Source organism: Phoenix dactylifera, chromosome 5 (genome assembly GCF_009389715.1).
Source record: "Phoenix dactylifera cultivar Barhee BC4 chromosome 5, palm_55x_up_171113_PBpolish2nd_filt_p, whole genome shotgun sequence".
NCBI classification, from domain to species: Eukaryota; Viridiplantae; Streptophyta; class Magnoliopsida; order Arecales; family Arecaceae; genus Phoenix; species Phoenix dactylifera.
The window spans coordinates 11,796,387-11,823,178 of record NC_052396.1 but is presented as its reverse complement, the minus strand read 5'-3'; the positions used below and the strand labels follow the sequence as shown (position 1 = coordinate 11,823,178).

Here is a 26,792-nt window from a genome sequence, read left to right as displayed (position 1 = left end):
GTATGGTTCGGTACCGAACCACCGGCACACCCAATTTTTTCGAGTGCCGGCACGCTTGTACCAGCACGCCTATTTTTTTCGAGTGCCGGCACGCCTGTACCGGCACACCCATTATTTTCGAATGCCGGCACACCCATTTTTTTCGAGTCTAATTTGATATTTTTTTGGGTATTTTCTTGATTTTTTTGATGTTTCTATGATTCCGGTTTAACCTAAATGATGCATTTTATTGTTTTATAATGATACAAATCATAAAATGATTAGTGAGATGTATACTACAAGGAACAACATAAAATATCCTCAAATCAAGTAGGAATGTAAAAATTATAAAATCATAAAATCAATTACATACATTTAAAGTACAACATACATACCGATATCTAAAATCTGGTCGAGTGACGATAACTCTGATAGATATCCGGATCATTAGCATAGTCAAAAGGCACATCAACCTATCCCTCTAACCAAGCGACGTAGTCTTGTACGTTTATCCCATAAGGAATGCGCCCCGGGTTATAAGCACTTTCGGATCTCTCGCTGAAGCTCTGACTCTGAGAGGTATCCTCTGGTTGATAATATGGCTGTAGAGGTGCCCATCCGACCCGCGAGATGCTTCGGGTTGATAATACAGCTGTGGAGAGGCCTTCCACCAGCTAAGTACTGCTTCAACCTGATTACCCGTCTTCTCTTGAACTGTGTTGCACTTGCACTTTTATTGGTGCCGATCCGAGAGCATTTGCCTATGATCTCAGCCAATATCACGCTTAGATCTTTTTTCTTTATGGCTCAATTCCTGCAGGTTTATTAAGTACGTCAGTTTATCAATTATTTAAAAATAGCAAAATTTCGTTATGGCGAAGATAATTTTTTTATTTCAGAAAATACATCTATGGGTCTTTTATATCAAAACAAAATCTTAGTAATTGGTAATCGTTCTTGAATCAAAGGGTTTATCTTTGTCTATTTTGATTGATGTGATCGATTTTTCATAAGGATATTGAATAGTTATAGGTAAACGATTTGTGTGGGATAAGGTAATTACGAAACTTTGACCAATATACCTTGCAGCTCGTATTGTTTGTTGACTATAATTCATGAACCCGGTCACCATAGAGAACATATTGTATTTCCCATGCAATAGTAAGGAATTCTTGACGATATCGAGCTGGAACAACCTGTTCTTCCTGAATACCCCGATTCAGGGCCAAAGAATTTCCCGCCGCTACCATATAATATTCATCTCTATTTGGTGATAAATAAACGATTGGTAATCGTTCTTGAATCAAAGGGTTTATCTTTGTCTATTTTGATACGTTCTGATGTGATCGATTTTTCATAAGGATATTGAATAGTTATAGGTAAACGATTTGTGTGGGATAAGGTAATTACGAAACTTTGACCAATATACCTTGCAGCTCGTATTGTTTGTTGACTATAATTCATGAACCCGGTCACCATAGAGAACCAATTACGTTACGACCACATGATTCCTGTTGAATCATATACTCGGGGGGTGGGTGCAGGGCGGACGATTTCCAAACGGACTCCTCATTCATTAGATAGAGAAGATCGCCAAGATTTCGTGATCCGCTGCCGAACCTATTCCAATTCCAACCTAATTTTTCATAATTTTTGGTATTATTTATATATTTTTATTTTTTTTAATTTAATAATAATTTTAAAATATTAATATTTTAAAAATTAATTTCAGCTCAGATCCATGTAGAATCCAATAATGGATGCTATATATATTTTTTTAGGCCCTCGGGCATGCATCAAAGGCTACTTCTTTTTTATTTTTTTTCAAATTTAGGTTTAGACTACTGTGCACATGATTGTATCAAAATTTGAATGAATGGACACCAAATTTGTATGGAGGGTAGCTTGCATGACCCTAAATACATTTCTAATTTTGCATTTTTTTAAATTTTTATTTATTTTATTTTTTTCTTTTAATCGAAATATATATTTTTAATTTTTTAAAATTATATATAATTCACAAATTAAAAATTTTTATGCTAGTGTGTGGATCGTCAATAGATCTACAACATAAAAATATCAAGCCCAAATCGAAAGTTTTGGTATGATGGTTCCTTATTTTGCAATTTTTGAGCTATTTTTTCAAGTCTCCCAAAAAAAAGAGAGAATGAGGTAGGAGAGAGGAAGCACACGTTAGTTAGCCTTGAATCTTCCTTCTGATAGCCCGAGTCGGTGTTGTTTTTAGAGTATTTGGGAAGAAGCGGTGGAGAAAGCTGCCGCTTTCAAATGCTATTGGGAAAACCTCCTTAGGCCTTCCTAACAGTAAAAGCATTAGGTGGCTCCACAGGAACCAGGTTGACTCGGTGCGAACCGGCCGGTTCGAGTATGCACCGAATCAACCGGTTCAGACACTTGCCGGTTCCGGTCGGTAAGGGACCGGTTCTGGCTAGCTCGGTAGGGATTCCGGTTGGTATGGGGGTAGAATTGATATTATTAGGCAAACCGATCCGGCTTCGTACCGGAACGGCTCGACGCTGCCTGAACCGGACAGTTCGGCCTGATTCGGCAGACACTGATTTGAACCCAATTTACAGTGTATATTAATAAATTATATATGTTAAAAGTTTGTTGTTTGAATATAATGGAGAACAAGTTCGCTTTTTTAATCATCTTCTCATGTAAGTTATTTCTATGTTCTAATTTACTTTAGAAACCAACAATTCTTTTATTGTGAGAATCTACGAGTCTCACAATAAAAGAAGACATGTTTCGATCTTTTTTGTTTTCGTGGTGTAATAATCTAGATAACATTGTTGCTATCCTCTTTATTTAATAATTGCCATATGTTGTGCTTATGGGTTTTACTGTAACTTTTTGTAAATGGGATAATGTTCTCGAGATTATTTTATGTAGTTTTTGTGCAGTATTATTGGCCTGCAGTGGTCCACTGAATATGTTGTTGATGATTTAGTAATCAATGCTAGAAGTCTGATCCACCTGTTTCAAAAATTTCTCCAATTTTAGCACTTGTAGACAGGACAGCAAGCATCATTTTTGACCACAATATAATTAGTCCGGTACAAAAAGTTGTTAGTGACCCATTTAACCTTGGATCTTTGTCAGGATCAGCAGTCTGTTAATTCAGTCATTGCTTTTTTCAGATACCCACAAATTTTCTTCTTTCAGTCAAAAACTAGTTTGGATAAATAAATCCTTATCAAAACATTAAACACTAGTAGATTGTTGGCGAGCATGCTCCAAAATTATTTCCTCCTCCCTAGTAGCTAGCATACCAGTGTTTCTTTTAAGCTGCCTGATATTGTTTCTGATCCAGTCTACAAGCTTGAGCAGAGTGAAAAAGATCCATGTTTCAAACTCCACTCTCTAGATACAGTATCTTGGTTGTTGCTTTAATATGTTGTTTCTCTACTGTTGAACACTTCAACTAGTCCTCCTCCAGCCTTTGTTTTGCTTTTAGTTAACTGATAGGTAAAACAAACGTTCCCCTAAAATCTTCTCTGAAAAGATCAAGCTCCTTAAATGCTTTTAGAGGAAGTACTGATTTCTGAAAACATATGCTTATGCTAGTTTTTCAGATTTTCTCTGATATTATTCTCAAGTGATTAATGTTACATGAACAATGGTCTCTACTTGGACATGACATCACGTGTGATCTGTACATTTTGTCATAGACACTGCTGTTTGCTGATTGCTTGGTTTGAGGTTGCGGCTCTTGTTTCCCACTAGCAAATGAAAAGGGAGAAAAACTCGTCTTTCCTACACAAATCAGTCCTATCTCAAATCCTAGCCAACAAAGAAAAGAAAAATAAAACAGGGGAAAGAAATGGAGAAGAGCTAGGATTTGCTTTAGCTATCTTTTCTTTGCGTCCGAGTCATCATGGTGATCCTGCTCCTCTTGAGTGTTGATCCCTTCCCTTGTGTTGATATTGGTCTTAAATCTTAATGGTGATCGAGGGTTTAGATGGGCCATCACTTCTACCTTTGTAGGCAGTGGTGGAATTAGAAGGGAAACCCTGTGGTTTTTTGTGGGGATTGGGGATGAGAGAAAAGAGAAAGATGGGTTTATGGAATAGCAGGGGCATTTGGGGCCTTCTCAAACAGATGTGGGAAACCAACCAATCTACCTAAGAAGGATCCCTGCTTGTAGGGGCCCTCACCAAAGGCATATTGCCTTCTCCTGCCATGTGTGTTCAGCTGGGTTTGGATTGGACTTTTCCTTTCTACAGTCCAAATAATTTCATATATTTAACTCGACTGCGAATATGATACATATACACACACATGCATATATATGCATATGCATATACATGTAGATATATATGGTTTCCAAATGTAAAAAAGAAGCAATGATCTTTACTAAATTCCTTCATATTTGTGTATGGTTTCAAATTCAAATTGTGATGGCTTCTTCTTCATTTGCTTAATTTTGTTTATTTAATTATTTTTGGGTAACCATGAATTAGAGTTTTGCGTTTGAAACATACTTAAGATTCTGTGTTTTTAAACATTTCTTCATTGCTCATTCTGAAGATCTAGGAATAGAGACACTTTATAAACCTTTCCTTTTAAGTGACAGAATCCAGCTTCACTTCATAGATGGGGTTTCATTTTGCCTGCAAAGTGATTTCCACTCTCCAGTTTACATTCCATGCATGAATGATAGATTTGAGTCTTACAAACAGATTGAGATGTAAAACCAACGTGTGTAACATAAAATATAATTTAACAATGCCACCTTGTACAATCAACAACGGATGTTGCAACTTGCAACACTTGGCCCTAGAAAGTTGCCATCAGCAAAACTAGATTCCAAACATCAGAGGAACTCTCAACTGTTGTCTAAATTAGAGGCCCCTAGTAATGCCTAGCATTTTTCTTATGAAGTCTGAGAAGCATGAATTCCAGCGGAAACTTAGTGTGCCGTGTTCTACTGAGTTTAAAATGCCATTTTTTTTTTACTTGTGAATATATCTATATATTTTTTTTTTTGTTTTTTCTCCAGATTTAACCAAGAGTTGAAGTGGCACATGCAGGTGACATGTTGGCTTGGCAATGGCAGGAAACACTTCGTGTTGTGTTGTGACACATGCAGTGGTATGGTAGCATGCCAAGTCTTGGCCTGCAGTCAATACCATGCCTGTGTTGCATGCTAGTAATATGTCGGCATTATATCTGTCATGATGTAGTTGCCCGTACTGTGCTACTGCCATGCCAAATGACATTTAAGTCCTTGGGTTTAACTCAATGACTGCATTTACTTTTGTAATCGAGAAAATGACTATATTTGCAATGGACAGAATGCTGCTGGGAAGGGAGTAATCTAATTGCCTTTGAAGACAATTTCTGAATCCTATTACTTATTCTTTTGAGTTTTGTCCTTATTACAAATTTGCCTTGTATAAGAAAATGTAATGTTTGATTGAGAGAACTAGAAAACCTTTCATGATCGGTTGGATCTCAAACTTTAAGGTTTAAATTTTAAAAGATTCACTGCCCAGACTTCAATGCTTCTACCAGGCAAAAAAGGAAGGTGCCACTAGAGCTAGGGTGGCATATTGTGTGATAGGCCATATAGGAATCCAGACCATCAATTATTATTACACATCTTGAAACACAAATAAAATTTTAGCAGTTTTGGTTACTTGAAAATTGTCAGTTTAAGCAATCATTTATCTTGTCAATGAAAAATCTTCCACTTTGTAACTATTTGCTACTAGTTGAAGATTTATGGTAATTAGTCATTTCCCTTTCTTGAATTTAAGGTGCTTGGGCATATAGCAGCATATTTACTATGCGTAAGTCTTAATTTTACATGCCAACTTCTTCCAACCACTTTTTGTGTAATAACATGTACATCTGTATACAATTCTACCGTACCGATACCAAATCGGTATACTGTACAAGACCGCACTGGCACTTGGTACGCCGAGCTGTACCATACCGAACCGCATATTGACATTGTAATAGGATGGTACCGGTATGGAGTCTGGTATCGAGACGGCGAACCTTGTATATAGTTATCTAGATATGTGGATGTGTGCATACAATTGCGCATAGCTTTACATGTGGGTGTTAAACAAGAAATACACCCTTGATTTTATTCACATGGACTGGTAAAAAATAGAAGATATTTTGGTTATTTAGTTGGTGCATCTGAAAGGGTGAAAAGCTTATCCTTGACTGCACTAGTTAAATCACCTACATACCTTTCAGTTCTTCTCACCACATGTCAGTGAATCCCATGGATGTATCGGTCATTTTACTACTTTGTATAGTTCCAATACATGCTATTTTCTTACACTCACTTTTGAGTTATGACATTTGCTTGTTCTGGTCTATAGATAGCGGCCATGTTCAAGATTGGTAACAGTAAGGAGCTTCCAGCAATACCTGATCATCTCTCAGATGAGGGCAAGGATTTTATAAGGCAGTGTCTGCAACGTGAACCATCTAATCGTCCTACAGCAGCTGAGCTTTTGCAGCATCCGTTTGTGAAAACTGCAGCATTGATGGAAAAATCTGTTTTCAATTTTGAACTTTTGAAACGGCCTACGCCTGTTTCAAGTGGGCCAAATTCCAAGGTATCACCTATTATGTCTAATTTAATTTTTAAAATGTAATATTTGGGATTTGACTTGTCTTTGCATCAAGTTGTACAAAGTTTGTTATTATTTTCTGGTCTTAAAAGTGTAGTTGGTTCCATTCTTCATCTGTTAATGCTTATTGTCAATCTATCTCAGGCAAAGACCTAGCCTGTCTTCTAGGAACCTGGATGATCACCTAGGTGACCGAGTACGAACATTGTTTGAATTCAACTATTTCATTTATTTATCAGATGTTGCACTATTTTCGGTAAACTAAAATCTTGACATGCTTCAAACCATATGTAGCCATGAACATATTGAATGAGCACTTAATATAAATTAACCACTTAGAAGATAAACTGTAATTTATGATATTCATGTAAAGCTTATATAAAAATTATGATGGAAATGACATCTTGTCTTATGTTCTAGGAGCTCAGATCATAGAAACTGCGGACTTTTCTTGGTCATCCAGCTTGCTGGATGTTTAAGTTCAGATCTATGGCTTTTATTAAAAATTTTGGGTCAGTTGTTTAGATTAATTTTTCTTTTTCTAATGCAATTTGTTGTATTCTCTTGGGTCTAAATTGATATATTTTACTCCATTGGCATGTTTGCTGCTTTGGCAGTTCATGCAGACATCAATACATGGGTACATATATTGTAGGTATATATGTATGTGAGTGTGTTTGTGTGTCTTATATATATATGTATGTGTGCTGGCCTTGGTGATGGCTCCTAGATTAATCAAGGCTGAGTCGCTGCCCAGGGCATTGATCAGGTTCCCAAGCAACCGCCTGTAGTGACAGTGATTGAGATAACAAATGAAAAGAATATTTTCCCAGGGCTATGTGCATGTCTGTTTGGATGTTTGAATTTGAATTTCTACATGCATTCAAAACTAAATTTTCAATATATTTTTTTAAGCAAAATTTTCATGTTTGAGAAACTGTTCGAGTAACTGATTTTTTATCAGACATCAATATTTACTGATTCTTACATATAAATAAATAGTCTCATGCATTTGTTTGTCTTCAAGCAAGCGTTACTACTTTAGGTATTGATAATTTGTTTCTTAATTTGGATTTGTTATTACGTCAAACTTTAATTTTCATGGAAATGTGACCACTAGGTCTGCTTTTCTCTTGGTTTTGTTTTGTCACTATATATGTTAAGTAGCCAGGCCTAGTAGCATTGAATGTCTTAGGTGCAATCAAGGAAACAGGAGGAAATTTCGTTCACTAGTTTTATGGGTTCCTATGGCGTGCAACATGTACTTTGTTTTTTGAAGCATCACAATTGATTTTCATGTTGTTGTAGGTAAAATTTCATGGCGTTGGGCATGCTAGAAATCTTTCTTCCTTTGATGTGGAAGGAGTAGCAATTCATCAGATAAGGGGTGCAAAGGCTTCTACAATGACCAGGTAGCCTGCCTTTTCCCTTTCACATTCAACTTCCTTTTTTGATGAAAGCACATGAAAAGAGGTTGGTGGACAGCACGTCTTCTGTATATACTATCTATTGCATCGTAATGAATTTGGATTACAAAACTGGAGTCATGACCTAAAAAATGTCCTCTAATTATAAGATCATCTGGGTGGAGATACAGGTGAAAAAATGTTATTTCAACAATTATGTCGTTTCTCCTTGTCCTTGCTTTTCAGTTTTAAGCATACATGTCATATTGGACCAGGTTTAAAGGAATGAAATAGTGTTGTTGAATAAATAAATGTATGTAGTTGTAGAAAGGTTTGCCTTCACTTAGAATCACATTTATCTAGTTATTGATGTTAATCCTCCTTTACTTCAATCCTTAATCATCGAAGCACTGAGATCAAAGTATCTTGTTCTAGAGCTCTTCAAATCAACAGTTTTCCTTCAACACCAACATCGAGGTTCCATAAGTTCGATGTGACATCAGCTTAAACATTAATAGTTGTGAGGGCTTGGAATTGTTTTTTGACTTAAGGTACTTATTGGACTTCTGTTCTTAGTTAGAATTGTTAAAAGAATTGGAGATTTAGGGATGTTGTTTCAGACGATACACCGGATGGCTGTGTTATTGACTATTAGATGGCGTATATGAAGGTTAATATACATCAAGAGAACAATGCAGTACCAATTAAGAGAATTATCAGCAAAATCACTAGGATGGGACTAAATTGGTGCATTCTTATTCCATTCTGGTTCAACCATAAAAATTTCCACAAGGATGGAAATGCATTTCGCGTTAAATTGATAAATAAAGAAAGCATACGTTAGTAGTATAATACCAAGGATAGCTGTAATTTTTAAAATTGTCAATGCTGATTCCAGTTTTTTATGTAACCATAGTTCTTATGGCATCGGATTGGTATTTACTGGTGAGGCAGTGGTGCTTATTGTCCACATGATTAGTATTATTGAGGCTGAGGTTTTTTGACTTGTTTTAACAAATACACATTCTGATACTAGAGCCTGAGTGGGTAACAAATATTGCCGATGACTATTTCAAGCAGTAAACTGTTGAAATTCATGCAGTCACATTAGATCCGAGATGCCATGTTGCTCTTGAGAATTTGCTCGTAATTATGCTAGGAAATTTTTCACTAAGGTGGCTTTGTCGAGGAGGGTGGCTCAGGGTGCAATTTGACAATGATCCAACCACCACATCTACATGTGTGCATGCACAAGCATTTTCACTCACAGTGACACATACAAACTCACTTAGACACTGTAGAGAGAGATAGGGGGAGACTTTGGATCAAGTCCACCAAGAGGAAGACGGTCACATGAAATACGCAAGTTTTTTTACCAAAGAAAGTTGGGTATCCTCATTCAAAACTTCAGATCTCTTAACACAAAACAAAAGGCCATTTTAAGTAACATGGTTCTCTTATTTCATCTCCATTCTTTCCTAGTTTTGGTATGGGCATTAATATATCAAAATTTTCTTTTTTGGGAGAAGGAAAATCTGATTGTAGTAACAAAAAATACATCCCAATATATTTGCCTTAGTATAGGCTTATAAGTTCCTAAGTAACACTCTAAAAATAATTTGAAATATACAAAACCTGGCACAGATATCTCATGCAGAGTTGTTACTAGAACAGAATCTCAACCACAGTAATATCTGCTGACGTTAGAACTTAGAACAGATTGTGGATTTTATTTTTTTGGGTAAAATCCACATGATATGGAAATATTTCTTCCAAAGTTAGGAATCGCAACAACAATAATATCTGCTTACATTAGAACAGAATTAAAGATTGGATCTATTAAGTTAATTAGTATTTACTAACCATCCAAATTGGAGGAAAAAACAAGAAGCAGCACATCTTGGTACAAGTTTGGTGGGGTGGGGTGGGGGGGGGGGGGTGAAGAAGAAAGAGGGTTGGGGGAGGGGGTGAAGAAGAAAGAGGGTTGGGGGAGGGGGTGAGTACCCAGTCTGGGCGGTCTAGAGGTTTTCCACTGGAGCTGTATGTCTTGGTCCTTGAGCGTCAGGCCTATCATGGAGGGAAACCCTTTTCTTATGTGTTTGATTTTTTTTCTTTTTTTTTGGAGGGGGAGAGGGGGCGGTCTAGAGGTTTTCCACTGGAGCTGTATGTCTTGGTCCTTGAGCGTCAGGCCTATCATGGAGGGAAACCCTTTTCTTATGTGTTTGATTTTTTTTCTTTTTTTTTGGAGGGGGAGAGGGGGGGGGGATAGATAGATAGATGGATAGAGAGAGAGAAAGGCTTCTCTTCATTTTTGTCTGCTGCTGGAGTTGCCACCATAGCCATTTGCCCCTAGAGCTGCTGTTGTAACTGCTCGCTACCAGAGTTGTTGAGGAAGAGAGTAGATTTGTAAATGGAAGAAATAAAAATCTTTCCCTAATCCAAGTCCCCCAATTTCATTTAATATATAAGAAAATCCTTTTTGTTCATTTGAATTCTAAATGGTTTCAGTATGTCACTGGTTTACCAGTGATTCAGATGGCTATAATAAAATGCTGATTTTCTCGTAGTTGTCTACGGGGACAACCAGCCGGTTTGGTCTAGTTTGAAAACATTGCCTTAAATTTTCTTGGAGGTAGGGCTGAAAATGGGCTCAGGCCGAGCTATGGGCTAGGCCTGAAAAATTTCGGGTCGGGTTCAGGTTTAATTATAGAGCCCATTTATTTTTCAGGCCAGCTGGGGTATATCATTAGCCCGGCCAGAGCCGGAGCTTGGAGAAGGCCCGATTTAAAGCCCGAATGTAGGCCCGAACCTAGCCCGGTTAAGACTTGGGCTGAGTTCTTGAATAAGGCGATGAAGCCGGTCTTAGTCTTGGACGAGGACAGTGGTGGTGAGATCTCGTCCCTCCTGAGCTCCATCGTGGGGTTCTCAACTCGCGGAACCTCGTCCTGCATGACGACGGCACGCCACCTCTGCCGTTTTTGGTCGGTCAGGGTGGCCATGTCGGCGGCCTTGAGGGCACTCTCAACGGTGATCTCAGTCTTGTAGACCTTGGAAGTACGCTCATAGGGGCACCAGGTTGGGGGTGGTAGAGGCGGCCGGGCTCCTCCATCCGCCACTGGAACTCAACCCCCGGCCGGGCCAAGTCCTTGAGCCACTTTACCATCACGATGAACCCGGGTTCGCCCACCGCCCCCCTCCCCAGTGTCTACGCTGACGCCTTCAACAGCTCCTCCAAGCTTTACATCTCTCCAACTCAACAAAACAGCAGCTTTCGAAGACTCTCCCCTTCCCATGAGAACCCCAACCCAATTGGGCTCGGGCCTAGGCTGGGGCCGGGATCGGGCCTAGGCTCGAGCCTGGGTTTTCCTAATTTTTTTGGGGCCTAAGCCTGGCCCGAAGCCCAAAAAGAAATTTCGGGCCGGGCTCGGGTAGGGGCATAGCCTGGCCCACTTTCAGCCCTACTTGGATGAGTTAATTGTTCTTGTTCTTTCCAATTTGTTGATTCAATTGCTAGCAGTCTTCTTCCCCGCATTGTTTTACAACCCTAGTCACTAAAAGAATGAGAAAGCAGTCAATTTTTTGGCAACTTGGTGAAATTAATGTTATTTTTTTAACCATAAATCCAAATTAGTAAAAGGAAATCAACTCCAGTTTGATTCATTTTGATTGACGAACTAAGCTGTCTAAGCCAAAAATACTGGCAGTAGTGATTTCTCCTCAATATACTTTTTACTGAACCAAGGACACCCCTCAGAAAAGTTCTCTTGCAGCAGGGTCTTAATACAAGAATAATCTACTATAGACTTATAATTTCTTGTCTTTATCCCTTTTTTCCCTCCCTATTGATGGGTATGCTGTTCTTTTTAGCCTCTTGTTGAAGCAATAGTTGAGGTAATATGTTGTCTATGTTTGGTTAGATCAACAAAAATACTAGCTTGGTTAAGGGACATGACTCTCTGGCCATCAATATTTATATATGCTGACTGGGAAAGTGTAAATTAGTTAATTTGCTATTCTGAATGGTGGATTTGGTTGTTCTTTTTTAGAGTGTTTTCAATGTTTTGGCTTTTGTACAAGCATGTTTTTCGAGGCATTGAGCAAATCCTACTCTCGTGTCACCTTTTTTTTTTGAAATTGTCCTGGTGTCACTTTGTATAGAGAACAATTCTTTTTATACAGTTTTGACATGAGTAGCTTAGTATTTTATAAAATAAGTGATCCTTTGATCTCATACATGTGTCTAAGGTTTGGTCAGATGAGAACATAGCTTGAGGCCGACACTAATTATTCTAGTTTCTGTTCAAACATAGCTTGAGGTTAGCAGGATATCTAGTTTGGCTCTGAGAATCCTACATGCTGCAAGTACAATTAATGTTTATTTTATCTGCATTTTTTTAAAGCTGCAACTGGAGCTGTAATATTCCTGGATGTTTTATTAGAAAGGGTTCCTCGTGAGTCATGACCATACCTATTTTGGATGTCATCTTTATCCAGTTTTCTTTTCCTATTCTACCTAACACTCGTGTTTTGATAAAGTCAAACTCAATATGTTTCTGACTTAAATTGTTCTGACTTGCAGTGATATTCATATGAGGGACATATCTTGTCCTGTCTCTCCCATTGGAAGCCCTCTGCTGAATTCAAGGTCTCCAAAACATATCAATGGAAGGATGTCCCCATCACCCATATCAAGCCCTAGAACTGCCTCAGGCTCATCCACACCCTTGACGGGTGGCAATGGTGCCATTCCATTTAGTCATCCCAACCAGTCAGCTTACCTTCGTGAGGGGTTCATGGGCATGTTAAGATCCCCACATGATCTCTGTACTAGTGGGACAACCTATCATGATCCCAAGCTTGATCTTTTTATAGGGATGCACCAAGGCTCTCCTGTTCTTCGAGAAAGGATGGCATCTGAAGCTGACATTCTCAGTGCTCAATTTGGAAGGGCAGGACCTGGAAATCTCCGGGACCCATATGATAGGCAGTCTGTACTGGACTATCATGTGCCTCATCAGATCTTGAGAGATCCCACAAAACTGAACCCATCACTAGACCTTATGCCCTGATTCTTCCATCCTTGGCCGTACAAATGGTACCGATTTTGTTAAGGGCTGGTCAGCCAGCGCTGGCTTGCTTTTGAGCTAGTGGATTATTTTTTTGGTTCTAGCATGTTTAGATCATCTTCATTTGCGTAGGAAATCAATCCTGTATAAGCGCCCAAAGTTAACCATAGAATAAATTTCGGGAAATTTGAAGGCTGAAGCAATGATCGTGTGAAGTCCGTATCTACAATACTGTGCATCAAGTTTGTATTGGTAAGTTGCTCTTCTAATTGCTTGTTTTCTCAGTTGATGATGTCAATGGTGGGAAGTTTGTCATTTTTGGATGGAATGATAGAAATTAACCAAATGACAGAAGTAGGTCGTAGACCTTCTAATAATGTTTGATTGATTTGCAAATATTTTTTCCTTTTCACCGACTTGCTGCATTTATTATTGCCTGTTAGTGTTAAGTGGTCTAGTGAGACCTCTTCGTAGTGATCCACAAAGCCGAGTTTATAATTGTATAATATCTTGTATGGGCTAAAAGTGTGCCAAAAAAAGGTGTTATTGGAATAGGTAAAGTTTGGCTTCCTTCTGGCAAATGGACATGTGCAATGCACATCAGATGAAAGATAATAAATAAAATAAAATAAAACTAAATAAAACTAAATTAAAAATATAAGATAAATTAATGAATAATATCAATAAAAAGTATAATATAAAAATATAGGTGAAATGACAATAAAACACAATATAAAATAAGCTGAAAACACAAACAAAACAGAATGAAAAATGGTTAATGAAAAATAATGTTAAAATAAAATAAAGAAGTGACAAAAATATTCCACCAGTTGGACATGCACTCAGCGGTTGTGGACATATCTACAAATATTTGTTTATTTAAATTGAAATATTTGTTTATTTAAATTGTTAAATGGACCCCTCACTGGTAGACTTGCCTCTCTAGTTACTCCTGAAGGTAAAGAGGGAAAGAATTAAGAGATTTTATGTAAATATGGAAAAAGAGGACTATGTATGACACATTTATTTTCTTCCCAAATTCAAAGGAAGGTGACATACTAAATAAGGATACTGTTAAAGAGATTTGAATGGTGAAAAGGAAAAACAAAATAGGGCAAAATGTATTAGAGCAAAAAATGGTGAGGAAGGTGACCCAGACATATCAGCAACTGTAATAGGAATGTTGTTGGTGTAGAATGAGAGGGAGAGGGAAGGTCAGAGGAAGTTGAGGATGGCAATTTAAAGAGGAAATAAAATATAGAAAAAGAGAGAGCTAAAGAGAAGGGAGAGAGATGTGGGCTAAGTTAGATTTTGGTTATTAAGAAATTCAATATGAAATTTTAGAATTGAAGCAATTGTTTCTATCACGGTCCCAACCTGAAATCGTGAGTTTGCAACTGCCGCTCTTCACTAGCATGCAAGGCTTCCATCATGATATCATAATATGCAGCAAAAGAAAGTCAAAGCAACTAAAATCCAAATTCTAATAATTAATAAATCCAACCAAGAAGAGTATCCAGAATTCTGTTCGCGAGAGTCTTCAACTATTCCTCAAACACATCAGAATAAGACACCTATAAAATATTTCCAATATGAAACTATAACTGTAATACTAATTCTAAGCTACATTGGTACAATAAGCTCTTGCTTCTAATTGCATGCCTATTATAGTACTGCATTAGTGACTAATTCTCTGAATCGGTAAGGAAAGAAGAAACTAGATAATGAGCCCAACAGCCCAATAAGTAATATTTCTTTAACTAGATAATTTAAGTAGTAATTTAGACAAATATTCTTTCTAATACTAAGGATATAAGCAAAATCATTATTTAAATAAATAGTTTTTTATAATCAAGAATATTCATGTTTCTTCAAGTAATCGTACTCATATTCATATCCATGTTCCCATTTACAAGAATTATTTAAGATATCATAATTCAACTCAACAGTCTTTTTGACTATGACCACATTTATACCCTATTGTCGGATTTGAGAATTGCACTTATACCCTGCGGAGTGGGCTAGAATACTCTACTTATATCTTGTAGAGTGGGTAGAATGCCATATTTATACCTTTGGCAAGCTTGAATTAGCAGGCTCTAGAAATATAGTCAGGTGGAGGGTCCAAAATTCAAGATGTATCAAGTCTATTCTTAAATTATATATATGTCAAATTATAAAAAGTGTGCACAATCCACAAGATTTATCAACATAGATGCATAATATTTGGTAATAAAATAACCTATTCAATTTACAATTCTGCTTTCCTTCTTAAAAGACAAGTTTATAAATTCATGAATTGCATGTTAATCAATTTATAATTTATTTAATAACAATATTTTTTTAGAGTAAATAATTAAAAAAATCTAGGAAAGGTGAATTGTTACTTACCTTGCTAGTACATAGACAAATCCAAATAAATTTCTAAGACTTTTTCCTTAAAAACTCAATTTTAGGACTATAGCATAATGCCCGTTTGTTGGATTTCTTCTTATCCAGATGATTGCACCCCTACATAGAGTCAAGTTCAATTGTTAGAAAAGATTGCAAAGGAAATACGGGCAATTGTAGAAAAATTGAAGGGGTGAAAAAGGGAACAGGACTTGCCGGGTGGCACCGTCCAGTGGCCCTGATTGGTCTGATATGGTAATCGAACCAATCAAATTGCAAAATAAGGGTCAGATTTTGGTACAGATAATATGATAGGGTTGTTCAAGGAGGGGTACAATGGTTCTCGACGGAGGTCGGAGAGGGTGCTGACATAAAGGGTAGTCACATTACTTTTTTTGGATCTCTCTACTAGGGTCGACCAAAGGCACATAGAGAGAGAAAGGTGGTAAGGATTTTGGGGTATGTATGAGTCCCACCAAGTTGGAGAAACATAGAGGCATGAGAGAGAATTAGGTAGAGAAAATTGGAGAGAGAAGAGAGAGAGAGAAGAGTGAGGGTGAAACATGGGGAAGTGGTCGGGGCTTCTCCTAGGAGGAGGTTGAGGGAGAAGGGAGACGGTTGAGGATAGTGGTCGCGGCGGTCTTCACGGCTGAAAGGTCGACAATTGATGATGGCAACGTCGACGACCATAGGAGCATTCAGAAATTAAAAGAGGAACAAAGACAAAGGAAGAAAAACTCAGCTTGAAATGGTTGGATGAAGGGTGCTATGTTGGATCTTGCTGGAGATGGAGCTTTGACACACAAACGTAATGAATGAGAGAGCTTAGCTTGGTAGGGGCCCGGTGATGGGCCCTTTTTCACAGAAAAAATAGATTAGAAAACTAAACAAGGGTGGGTTATTGGTCATTATTTCGGCGAAAACCAGGCCAACGCCACATTACCAGGAGGAGAGGGGAGAATCAGAGAGGCCGGTGATGTTCGATGTCGTGATTGACAATGGTGTAGTTGCGGCCACAAACAAGATATCTTAGAGGAAGAAATCTAGCGATGGTTGCTATCGATAGGGGTGGGGATGACTTATATAAAGCCGGAGGCTAGGGTTCACTAGCTTTCGATGGCTCAAGGTCTCTGACTCCCATCGGGAGTTGCGAGTGCCCTGGCTCCCTTTGAGAGTATCCACTATCCCATTGCGTGTGGAGCATGCGTCTAACCTACTGAGTGGGTTGGTTTGATCCCAAGCCAGCCTAGATGGGCTGGGTCACACATCCTCCTCTTAGAATAATTCCGTCCTCGAAATTGTCTTATGTGGGCCTTTAAAAAGTTGGTGTACTGTCGCCTCATTTCATCCTCCAGTTCCCAAGTTTCGCTTTCAGAATGGTGACTCCATTGCACTTTGACATAACTAATGATGTCGCAACTCTCGAGCCATATGGTCCACAACCTGTATAGGGTGTCCCTCATGTGACATTTTCTCTCTAAGATAGGTTCAAGCTTTACCACATGGCTTGAGTCTGGCACATACTTCCTCAACATGGAAATATGGAAAATATCATGTATACTAGCTAATTTAAGTGGAAAAGCAGCTCTATAAGCTACATCACCAATTCTTTCCATTTTCTCAAATGAACTAAAAAACCTAGGAACTTCGCAAATTCCTTTGTAGGAGACACTTTAAGAAATATATGATCACCCACTTGACATTCTAGTTCCTGTCTCCACCCATGCACATAGAATTACTGTTTCGAGCTGCATGAAGTCACTCTTTGATTAATCGAATCTCCTTCACTGTTCATTGTACAATCTTGGGTCCTAATGTCCTTCTCTCACCAACATCATTGCAATAGATAGGTGATCGATATTTCCTATCATGTAATGGTTTATAAGGTGCTATCTAGATGTTAGCTTGGTGACAGTTATTATAAGCGAACTCCACCAAAGGTATATGTTCATCCCATGAGCCTTTCATATCAAGAATAGATGCTCTCAACATATCCTCTAAGATTTGAGTACTTTTTGAGCATCGGTCTATGGAAGGCAATACTGAAGTTTAGCAGTCCCTAAGGTTCTTTGCAAACTCATTCCAAAATTGCGATACAATCTGATGTCCCTATCGCCATGGTTACATGAATTTTGTGCAGCCTCAGTTTCTTTTATGTATAATAGCTTTTTTAGATTAAAGCCAACTTTAATAGGTAATATATGCACAGACTTCGTTAGTCTATCCACAATCACCCAAATTGCATCATTTGCACTAGGAGTCTTGGATAACCCCAAATACAAAATTAGTAGTAATATGTTCCCACTCACACTGGAATATCAAGAGGTTGAAACAGTCCTGCTGGCCTCTGATGCTCATCTTTTACTTGCTGACAAATCAAACATTGAGCCACAGATTGAACAATCTCCTTTTCCTGTTATCCACTAGAAGAACTTCAAAATCTTTATACATTTTAGTACCTTGAGGATGTATTGTATTTCCTCTTTAATCACCTCTTTTAAAAATCTTACTTTTTAATTTTGGATTCATTGGCACATAAAACCTATTCCCAAACCTCAAAGAACCATCCTCATATATCCGAAGTTCAGTCTGATCACCTGACTCCACCAATACATTGAACTTCAGTAGTTGAGGAACATTATTCTGAGTAGCTTTAATTCTCTCAATCAGTGTAGATTGGACTCAAAAGCTAGATAATTGAATTTTCAAAATTATGCAGTCGAAACTCTATCCTAAATCTTCCAAAGTATGCCATTGAGTAGTGATTAAGGTAGCCAAGTTGCCTACAGACTTTCTGCTCATGGTGTCAAGTACAATAGTAGCTCTTCCAGAGTGGTAATTAATCGGTAAATCATAATCTTTTAACAGTTCTCTCCATCCTCTGTATGTCATATTTAATTCCTTATGAGTGAAGACGTATTTCACACCATTTTATCTGTGAATATCTCGCACTACTCACCACAGAGATAGTGCCTTCATACTTTAAGAGTAAAAACTACTACAGCTAACTCCAGATCATAAGTAGGGTAAATTTGTTCCTTAGATTTCAATTGGCAGGAAACTGAAACCACCTTCTTGCCATGCTACATGTTAAGGCCCTTCTTAGAAGCATCATTGTAAATAGGTAAGCCTCCACTACTAGAAGGTATGGTAAGAACAAGGGTGGTCACCAATCTTTTCTTCAATTTTTAAGAGCTTTGCTCACACTCCTCAGACCATTCATATTTGACTCCCTTTTTAAGTCAAACAGGTCAAAGGTATAGCTATATGGGAGAATCCATTAATAATTCTCTTGTAATAACCTGCCATACCCAAAAAGCTACATATCTCAGAAACATTAGTTGGTCTGCTCCATGACATTGCAGCCTCAACCTTCTTTGGATCTACTCACTTTATCTAGTCAAAACTCACATTACTTACTAGGCTATTGAGCTCAATATCTAGCCGCTTTTTTCTTACAGATTTAGAGAATAGGTTGCTGATGGGGTATTGCCATATGCGTATAGTTAGAAGCAAGAACTGATTGTACTAACATAGCTTAGAATTTGTATTGCTTTCGTAGTTTAATATTGGAAACGATAGGTTTCTTATGATGATTAGTGTTCGAAGAATAGTTGATGTAAGACTATCGAACAAAATTCTGGGTATCTTGCTAGCTGGATTTTTAAATTATTAGAATTTTGATTTTAGTTGCTTTGATTTTATTCTGCTAGGTTATTATAATATCATGATGGAAGTCTTGCATACTGTCGTGGGGGAAGTGCCCTATGAGTATACGGTGCAAGGTTCGCCGTACCGGTACCGAACCTCGTACTGGTGCTGCACTAGTATAGGCGTACCGAGTGTTGGTACGGTACGGTACGCGGTATGCCAGGCGTACCGACATTGGCATACCGATACCGGTACCCATCGATACGGATACGGTACGCCCGGTGCCAATTGGTACAGCATACCATGATCCGGTGGTTGCCACGTCCCTATGTCACTATTTTGGGTCGGAGGCATGGTAGATTCCTTTTGGACATTGGATAGGATCTATTTTTAAGAAAGAGGTTGTTTTAGGATATTATTTATGCAAATTATTAGATATGTGCCCCCTTGGTAGACTTACTATTATTGCTTCTATAAAAGAAAGAGGAAGAGCATTAAGATGTATTCTGTATATAGCAGAAACTAGGCAAGTGCAATTGACATTTTAGGGAAAAAATAGAAATAAAATTTTAAGCTACATTGTATAGAAATTATAAGCAAGATATTATTGAATGATTATATTTTAGGCATAATTCTCAATAAATAGAACTTGATTGGGAAGAAATCTTTCCATATTTTTGTCATGTGGATATTACAAAAAAGAAATGCACAATCTTTCTGTATCTTCATCAAATTGAGTTTTTTAAATTATTTTTTAAAAAATAATTTCCAACAAATAGGATTTGAATTAGAAGAAATGTTTCCTTATTTTTATTAAGTCGAGTCTTCAAAAAAGACCCAAAGTCTTGCCATTTTTTTGTTGGATTAGGTTTCCTTATTTAAAGGGATTGTTGTTTACAGGACCTAAAGTTGGCAAAAGAGGAATTATAGGGCATCTTTTGTGTTACTTTAAAAAAGTCCTTTTGTTACTTAAAAATAAAAGCAGCACCTTCTTAATGTAATGTTTGGTAATATCATTTCTAAAGCACTTAATGAGAAGCAGAAGCCAATAAATCGCTTTTAGAAGAAGCTAGAAAACTGACTTCGGCTCCTTTTGTAAGAGTGCTCCATATCTTCCAAATATGATAGGACCATTTATAAAATGTAGTTATGAATATGTGATTAGCAAAAATGTCAAATAAACCAAAATTACTTTTGATTTAAGTACTTAAACAAATCTACTTTTTGAAAATGACTTTTTGAGAAGTAGAAGTAATACCAAGCACGCCCTTGGCTTGGTGGGCTGATTATTAAGAATTAGATTGAGAGGAGGTTTAAGGGATAATTTATGTATTGTAGGAAATTTGGTAGACATTTTCAGCATAAAAAACATGATGGAATTTGAAAGAATATTCCCTGATTTCAAAACTGTCATTTGGAGGCAAAAAAGAAGTGTGTACGAATCATTTGTTTTATGGAAATATTATTAGTGAAATCCTCGTGAGCATATATTAGGGGATCTGCCACCATTTTCAGAGGACCTAAACCGCATCCTGTTAGTCATCAACAATATTTCTAAATTTGCTCAAATTTAATAAAAATCCTCCATCTCAATTTCTTCAGCTCATATTTTTCACAAACTCCAAACAATGGTAACATGCTAAATAAGGATATGATTAAAGAGATTTGAATGGTAAACAAAGTGAAGAAAAAGAAAGATTAATTAAAGAGAAAAAAAAATGTCTGGGAAGTGGTCTGGGGCTAAGGGAGGAAGAGAGAGGGACAGCCAATCTTTTTGAAATATTCTAAAATTCGAGTCTTTCTTTTTTTAATAGTGTACATTATTTTATTTGAGAATAAGAATTTGCCTGTCAATTCTATGCAACTCTGCTTGATGGCATGCTTGATATACTATTGCAAGTGCTTCTGTGGAGCTCCACCTATAAGTATTTTCATGTGTCGTTACTTTTTTTTGGTTCACCTCACTTTTTTATGACCAAATTTGTCTACGTCCACAATTTAGGGTGTGTCATGACAACATAGAGGATATGGAATGACTGCAAATAAATCTCACTGCATAGTTTTTTGCTCTTCTTTGTATTAATACTTGTTTAACTCACTGGTTTTCCACAGAATAGACATCTTGTTAACCTGATCTCAGAATTCGAAGTTGAATTATCTGGTTGAGGATGGCATTAAATTGTTATATTAAAACTTACAGTGTGCATACATTGAATTTTCAACAGTTCATGGTTGATGATAAACTGTATATTTGAAACTATTCTGGAAGAAAATTTTTTTTGGAAATAGTAGGATTTGTGTTTGTTTTCTATACCTTCTTTTTTCTCCATTTTTTGGGTCCAAGGCCATTGTACAGAAGATGGGAAACCTCATTCCGTGACCAGATTTTGCACTGCAAAGATGGTTGAGCCTTTGAGAAATTGTGTTGTCGATACATTCCTTACCTCATCAGATTTAGTCACCATGGATTTCTAGATGTTGCTTGAGGCACTCGAGCCATATCATTGCTGTATGAACACTTTGCTGGAAATTGCAAAAGATATTGCTTGAGGCATTTCTTCTGTTTTTTCTTGCTGATATAAATTTAATCTGGGATATGCCAGCAGTCATGATTTGGTGTTTCGTGTTAGCTATCATCTCTTTTTAATTTTTTCCAACATGTTTATATATAGAACATTGATAACATTTAGTCATAGACATTGGATTCCAGGAGCGAGTGGGAGTTGCAGCGTGCTGGTGATGCACCCATTTCAGCGTTTAATTAATCATGTTAAATGCATTGGTATATGAATAGACATTGAATTCCAGGAGCGAGTGGGAGTTGCAGTGTGCTGTTGATGCACCCATTTCAGTGTTTAATTAATCATGTTAAATGCATTGGTATATGGAGTGCCTTGATGGGCCTTTTTCTGATAACCTGTTTCAGATGAGACTGATAGAAAATATGGTCCAATGATTCCAAGATGCTTCTAGGGGTGCTTGATGCTTAACATCTAAATTGATAAGCAACAACAGGATCAGCTTTGTTCTATTGCTCTGTTACTGCATTAGCCAATCAAAAGCAGTTGTGGTGGGTAATTTGGCTGGTCATAGGGGCACCGAAATATCAACTTAAGGAATGGTATTATTATGTTCATTGTGGAAGAAATCTATGATGTGCTTTCCATGTCACGATATATGCTTGTGTGGAGCCTCCTTGTTAAACTGGCTAATCATATTTCATGTTTGGAAATGTGTTGAGAAGACTAGAAACTTCCAACAGGTTGTCTTTGATGCAGTCTAACTTGATGTAAAATGTTGCAGATTATCATGATTATGGTCGCATTCTTACATTTGCATCATGAATTGGGGAGTAGCTGTTGTTGGGTGCTGCTTAAAATCAGAGGATTGCATCTGAGTGGCGCCTTACTTGCATTCAATGGTGAAAGGTGACATCGGAAGTCCATGAGTTTGGATATTCCAGTTGTTGGCCTATGATTGTAGTGTAATAGATTTGTTACTAAACATAGACTAATTCCAGCTGCCATTAGGTCACATAAGCACAGAACAAGATTTGCTTGGTTAGAGAGGACCTTTCTTTTAAACCTTGCCCTTCTCAATTTTCAATTTTTTCTGGAGAGCATCACAGCCAAGAGATGGACCTCAATTAAGATTCATGGCAAAGTTTTGGCATACAATGGCTATGTGCCCATGCCATCGCTTCTGATCTGCACCTAACATGGCAAGCCTATCAGCAATTTACAAGAGTACTTAACCTGAATTAATATTGTAGATTGGCTTAAACTTTCTACAAGAGTTCCAGAGTAACCAACTGTTTCACTACCAGAAGACCTGATGCATTCATTGTCCCCGCGAGTTGGACTGGTCAATGGCAGCTCATTCAAAAGCAGGCTTGTCCCACACCAGCTCTCACCAGAAGCATGTTGTAAAGCGTTTTGCTGAATCAACACCTGTTCAGGCTTCAATTTGAAAGAAAAAGCAGCAGCAGCAACTTCTGCTTACAAATAGCTCACTAATGATATATGATTATCATATCGTCGGCCAGCTGCCAGCAGCTTCAATCTCCCTATTTTTTGAAGTATGGTGTCCAATCCACAAAATAGTTTTAGAGATTGCAATGAAAAGGCTTCGCAATCCGAGTATGCCTTTCCCATGAATCACCTGGAGATGAATGACTTCTTTCCTTACACGACTCCATAAAATTGTTACGGACTGATACAAAACTTAGGCTTGGCGTGTAGGCACTTTAAATAAAAGACAGGAATGCAAATATTAAGGGTGCCCAGCTAAGGTTGTCCATTTGGGAATGTTAGTCACTGTTGGAGCTCACAACTTTGGACACTGGTGACCTGTAAGGGGCTAAAGTCTCAAAATAATCAGCAAGATGTCTTGCTATCCAGATAGTGGTCGAACCAAAGTTGTGTTTAGATAGCTTGCACGAGTAATTCTGGCTCTGTGATGATCACTAAGAATATCTGCAGATTAATATACCAACTTTGCTGGAAAATGCTTAAGGAGTCAGCAGCCTGACATAAATCATAATCAGGATGTGAAAATTATGCAACATATAAACAAAGTTATCCAAGCCCATGGCTGAAGACCTTTCCTCCAATTTGTGTTCCTAGTAAATTTATAATATTTATACAAATCCCGCTTCCAGCATTTGAAAAGAAAGCAATAACATGAGTATACTCACATTAAGTGATCAAACCCATGCTAAAATCCCATAACTTCTTCGCTAGATTTGTGTCAGCAGCATGAGATTTAACTTTGGTTTCATTGCAGTCAACAAAATACCTACCACTCACTCCCTGGACTTGTGGATGCAATGCCAAGTAACATGTTGTGGCCGCACCCTGTAGAGAAATGAAACCATGGTGACATGCTGTCAACTCAAGCTAAGAGAAAAATGAAACCAAACCAGTTACGGTTCTCAGTCATATTTCATTGATTGACAAGCTTAGAGCGATGGACCACTTTGAAGGAACTTTTCAGGTGGCAATCTAGCATATATTCCTTAGTTATAATGTATAATGCCTTAATGGATTTTAAGATTTTTATGATTATAAGCGAAAACTACGAGAAGAAGCACACCCTATCTTCTTAGTTTTGGTTTTTTGACAGGCATGCTTAGAATTGAGAGGATGATAAAAGAGACTGATGTCCCAAATGCGATAGGCATGATGTCAACAACCTATCATGCTGGATACATGAGAGATCTGCCTTCCAACTGTATGATAAAGGGAAGATTGTGGGAGACGAAAAGGTATCTAGGGCTAATATTGAATGCAAGGCTCGCCATTTCGATACCTAACTTCATATCGGTGCTACATTAGCATAGTGTCGATACAGTACGGTATACAATTTTTTTTTGGTGTACCGATTGTCGGTACGCCACCCATACCGAGTTTCAGTACCGAACCTGTCACGCCCCGAACCCACCACCCGGGTCCGGTACGCGACCGGCCGCATGAGCCCTAGAGCAGTGCCCTAAAGATCATGCAAGGCCTATGATTAACAAAAATTCCAATAAATCCACAACTAATTTAATAATTCAAATAGACAAATCCGACATGTCCAAATAAACAAATTGGTTCAATTACAAAGTCTTCAAATGTTCATCGACATCAAAGAAGGATAAACAAACTAACTAACTAATAACTCAGGTACTCGCACTCTGCGCCCATCCCATCCAAATCTATGCATCCTGCAACTCTGGTAAAGAAAAAGAAGAAGAGGGGGGTGAGCTTTACAGCCCAGTAAGAATCCCTACACATCCATACCAACACAATAATAATATGAATTCGAAAACCACGACAAATCGATGCACATTTCATGAAATCATAAACAGTTTCCATAAGACTCAAATAATCAATATAAGTATGTACGTCAAATATCAATAAAAGTCCAACCACGCAAGAATGATATAGCATGTATATAGCTTATAAATCACTATGACTATTTTCAATGCTTTTTCTTCCTATTCCATGTTAACTTGATTCGGATCAATTATCTTTCCGACTTTGGGCTACATCCCGGTCACATTTCCGGCCCGTGACGGGGCAATCGGTAGTATCACATTTCCGGCCTGTGATGGGGCAATCGATAGTGTCACATTTCCAGCCTGTGATGGGGCAATCGATAGTATCACATTTCCAGCCTGTGATGGGGCAATCAATAATAACGAGATAAGCCCAAAGTCCTGTTCATTTAATCAATTTACAAACACACATCCATTCCCTTTTCCACTTTATCCGACCTAGACTAACCATGGTCACGTTTCCAGCCCGTGACAGAGCAATCAATATAACATGGTTAGTCCATGCCACCACATCCATAAATCCAATTATGCAGATATAGGTTATACACATACATGCATCCATCATAATTCCAATCACAAGCCAACACGACCAAAATATAATTTAATATAAACTATTTTTGCTTTGTCTGGATCATAGCATATCAAACATATATATAGTGCAAAATATTTATATCATGTAGGATTGGCATACAAGGAATCTTACCCTTTATTGAAAACTCAGACAACTAATCACCCGCCCTCACGGCGATCTATGAACCGGAATGCGCAGGCCTCTGCTCAGCGTCCTCTCGTCCAATAGATTGTTCCCCTACAGAATCAAATCATCATTAAAATTATCCAGAGTATCTGACAACCCAAAACCCTCCATTGACCTACGACTATCCAGCAATCCTTACAAACAATGATCTCCTCGGATCAAACTAGAGAGAGAAAACTCCAATCTAGAGAGAGAAACTGGAGAGAGAAAACCCATAGGGTGAGAAAGTCTCATAGAGAGAGTCCCAAGAGATTGAAACATAGAGGGAGAAACAGGAGAGAGAAATCAAGGGAGAGGAGAGAGAAAGAGAGGAGAGCGGAAGAAGAGAAGGAAGAAGAGAGAGAAACCCTCTCTCTCCTCTCCTCACGTTCGGCCGCCTCCTTCCCCTCCCCCCTCAGAGGTCCACGGGGCGGCGGCCACGGCGGCCCGGCCCCCACTTGACGGCGGCCCCAGCACCGGCCAAACCGGCGGCCCCAGCCCCGGCCAAACCGGCGGCCGGCAGTGCCGAAACAAGAGGGATGATGACCGAAATAGGGCATCCCTATTTCGGCGATTTTCTAGTGATGCATCGGCTCCAATCACGATGAACAAGGCCGGAAACAACAGAGAAGAAAGGGAAGGAGAAGGAGGAGCCTTACCTCGGTCCCGTATGGCGCTCCGGTGGCTCTCCGGCGACGAATCAAGGAAGAAGGACTCGGAATAGGAGCTTCGGATTCGACGACGATTTCCGACGAATTGGGTGGAGAAAATCAGAGGAGAGGGAGGAGATTTATATAGAAGATCTCCGAGATCCCTCAGGAATCCCTCCTCCGTCGGAATCGGGGAGGAAGAAGACCCGGCCAATTTTTTTTTTTTTTTTTCCTTCCTCGATCGCCCCCGTGCCAGGCACGGGTCAAGTTTTTAGGCCTAGCCACTTCGGGCCGGCCCACGAGACACATTTTTTTTTTTTAGGGGTATTATATACTTCCCCCCAAAAAAAAAATTTCGTCCTCGAAATTAACTTTCTTGAAGTCTCAAACATTAAAAGTATGCAACTACCATATCATCCTCAAGCTCGTAAACAATCTCCCTCTCAGAATTCCCGCTCACAAGATTTGAATGCTT

General features: G+C 38.3%; 1 protein-coding gene across 5 annotated transcripts in view; it reads left to right on the top strand.

The window, feature by feature from the left end:
• Positions 1 to 22,694, top strand: part of LOC103717728 (mitogen-activated protein kinase kinase kinase YODA-like) — a 39,707-nt gene extending 17,013 nt beyond the window's left edge. Inside the window, exons 10-13 of one of the 5 annotated variants that reach the window (XR_005512000.1) lie at positions 6,342 to 6,581; positions 7,905 to 8,008; positions 12,582 to 13,320; positions 21,455 to 21,672. Coding sequence is in view for 3 of the 5 variants with exons in the window: in XM_008806220.4 (XP_008804442.2) it covers positions 6,342 to 6,581; positions 7,905 to 8,008; positions 12,582 to 13,071 (834 nt within the window). In the remaining 2 variants the exon portion in view is untranslated. Of the gene's footprint in view, positions 1 to 6,341; positions 6,582 to 7,904; positions 8,009 to 12,581; positions 13,485 to 21,222; positions 21,673 to 22,413 lie in introns of those variants that run through there. The other 4 variants (XR_005511999.1, XM_039126802.1, XM_008806220.4 and 1 more) reach the window with 4 other exon arrangements.
• The last annotated feature ends 4,098 nt before the right edge of the window (positions 22,695 to 26,792 follow it).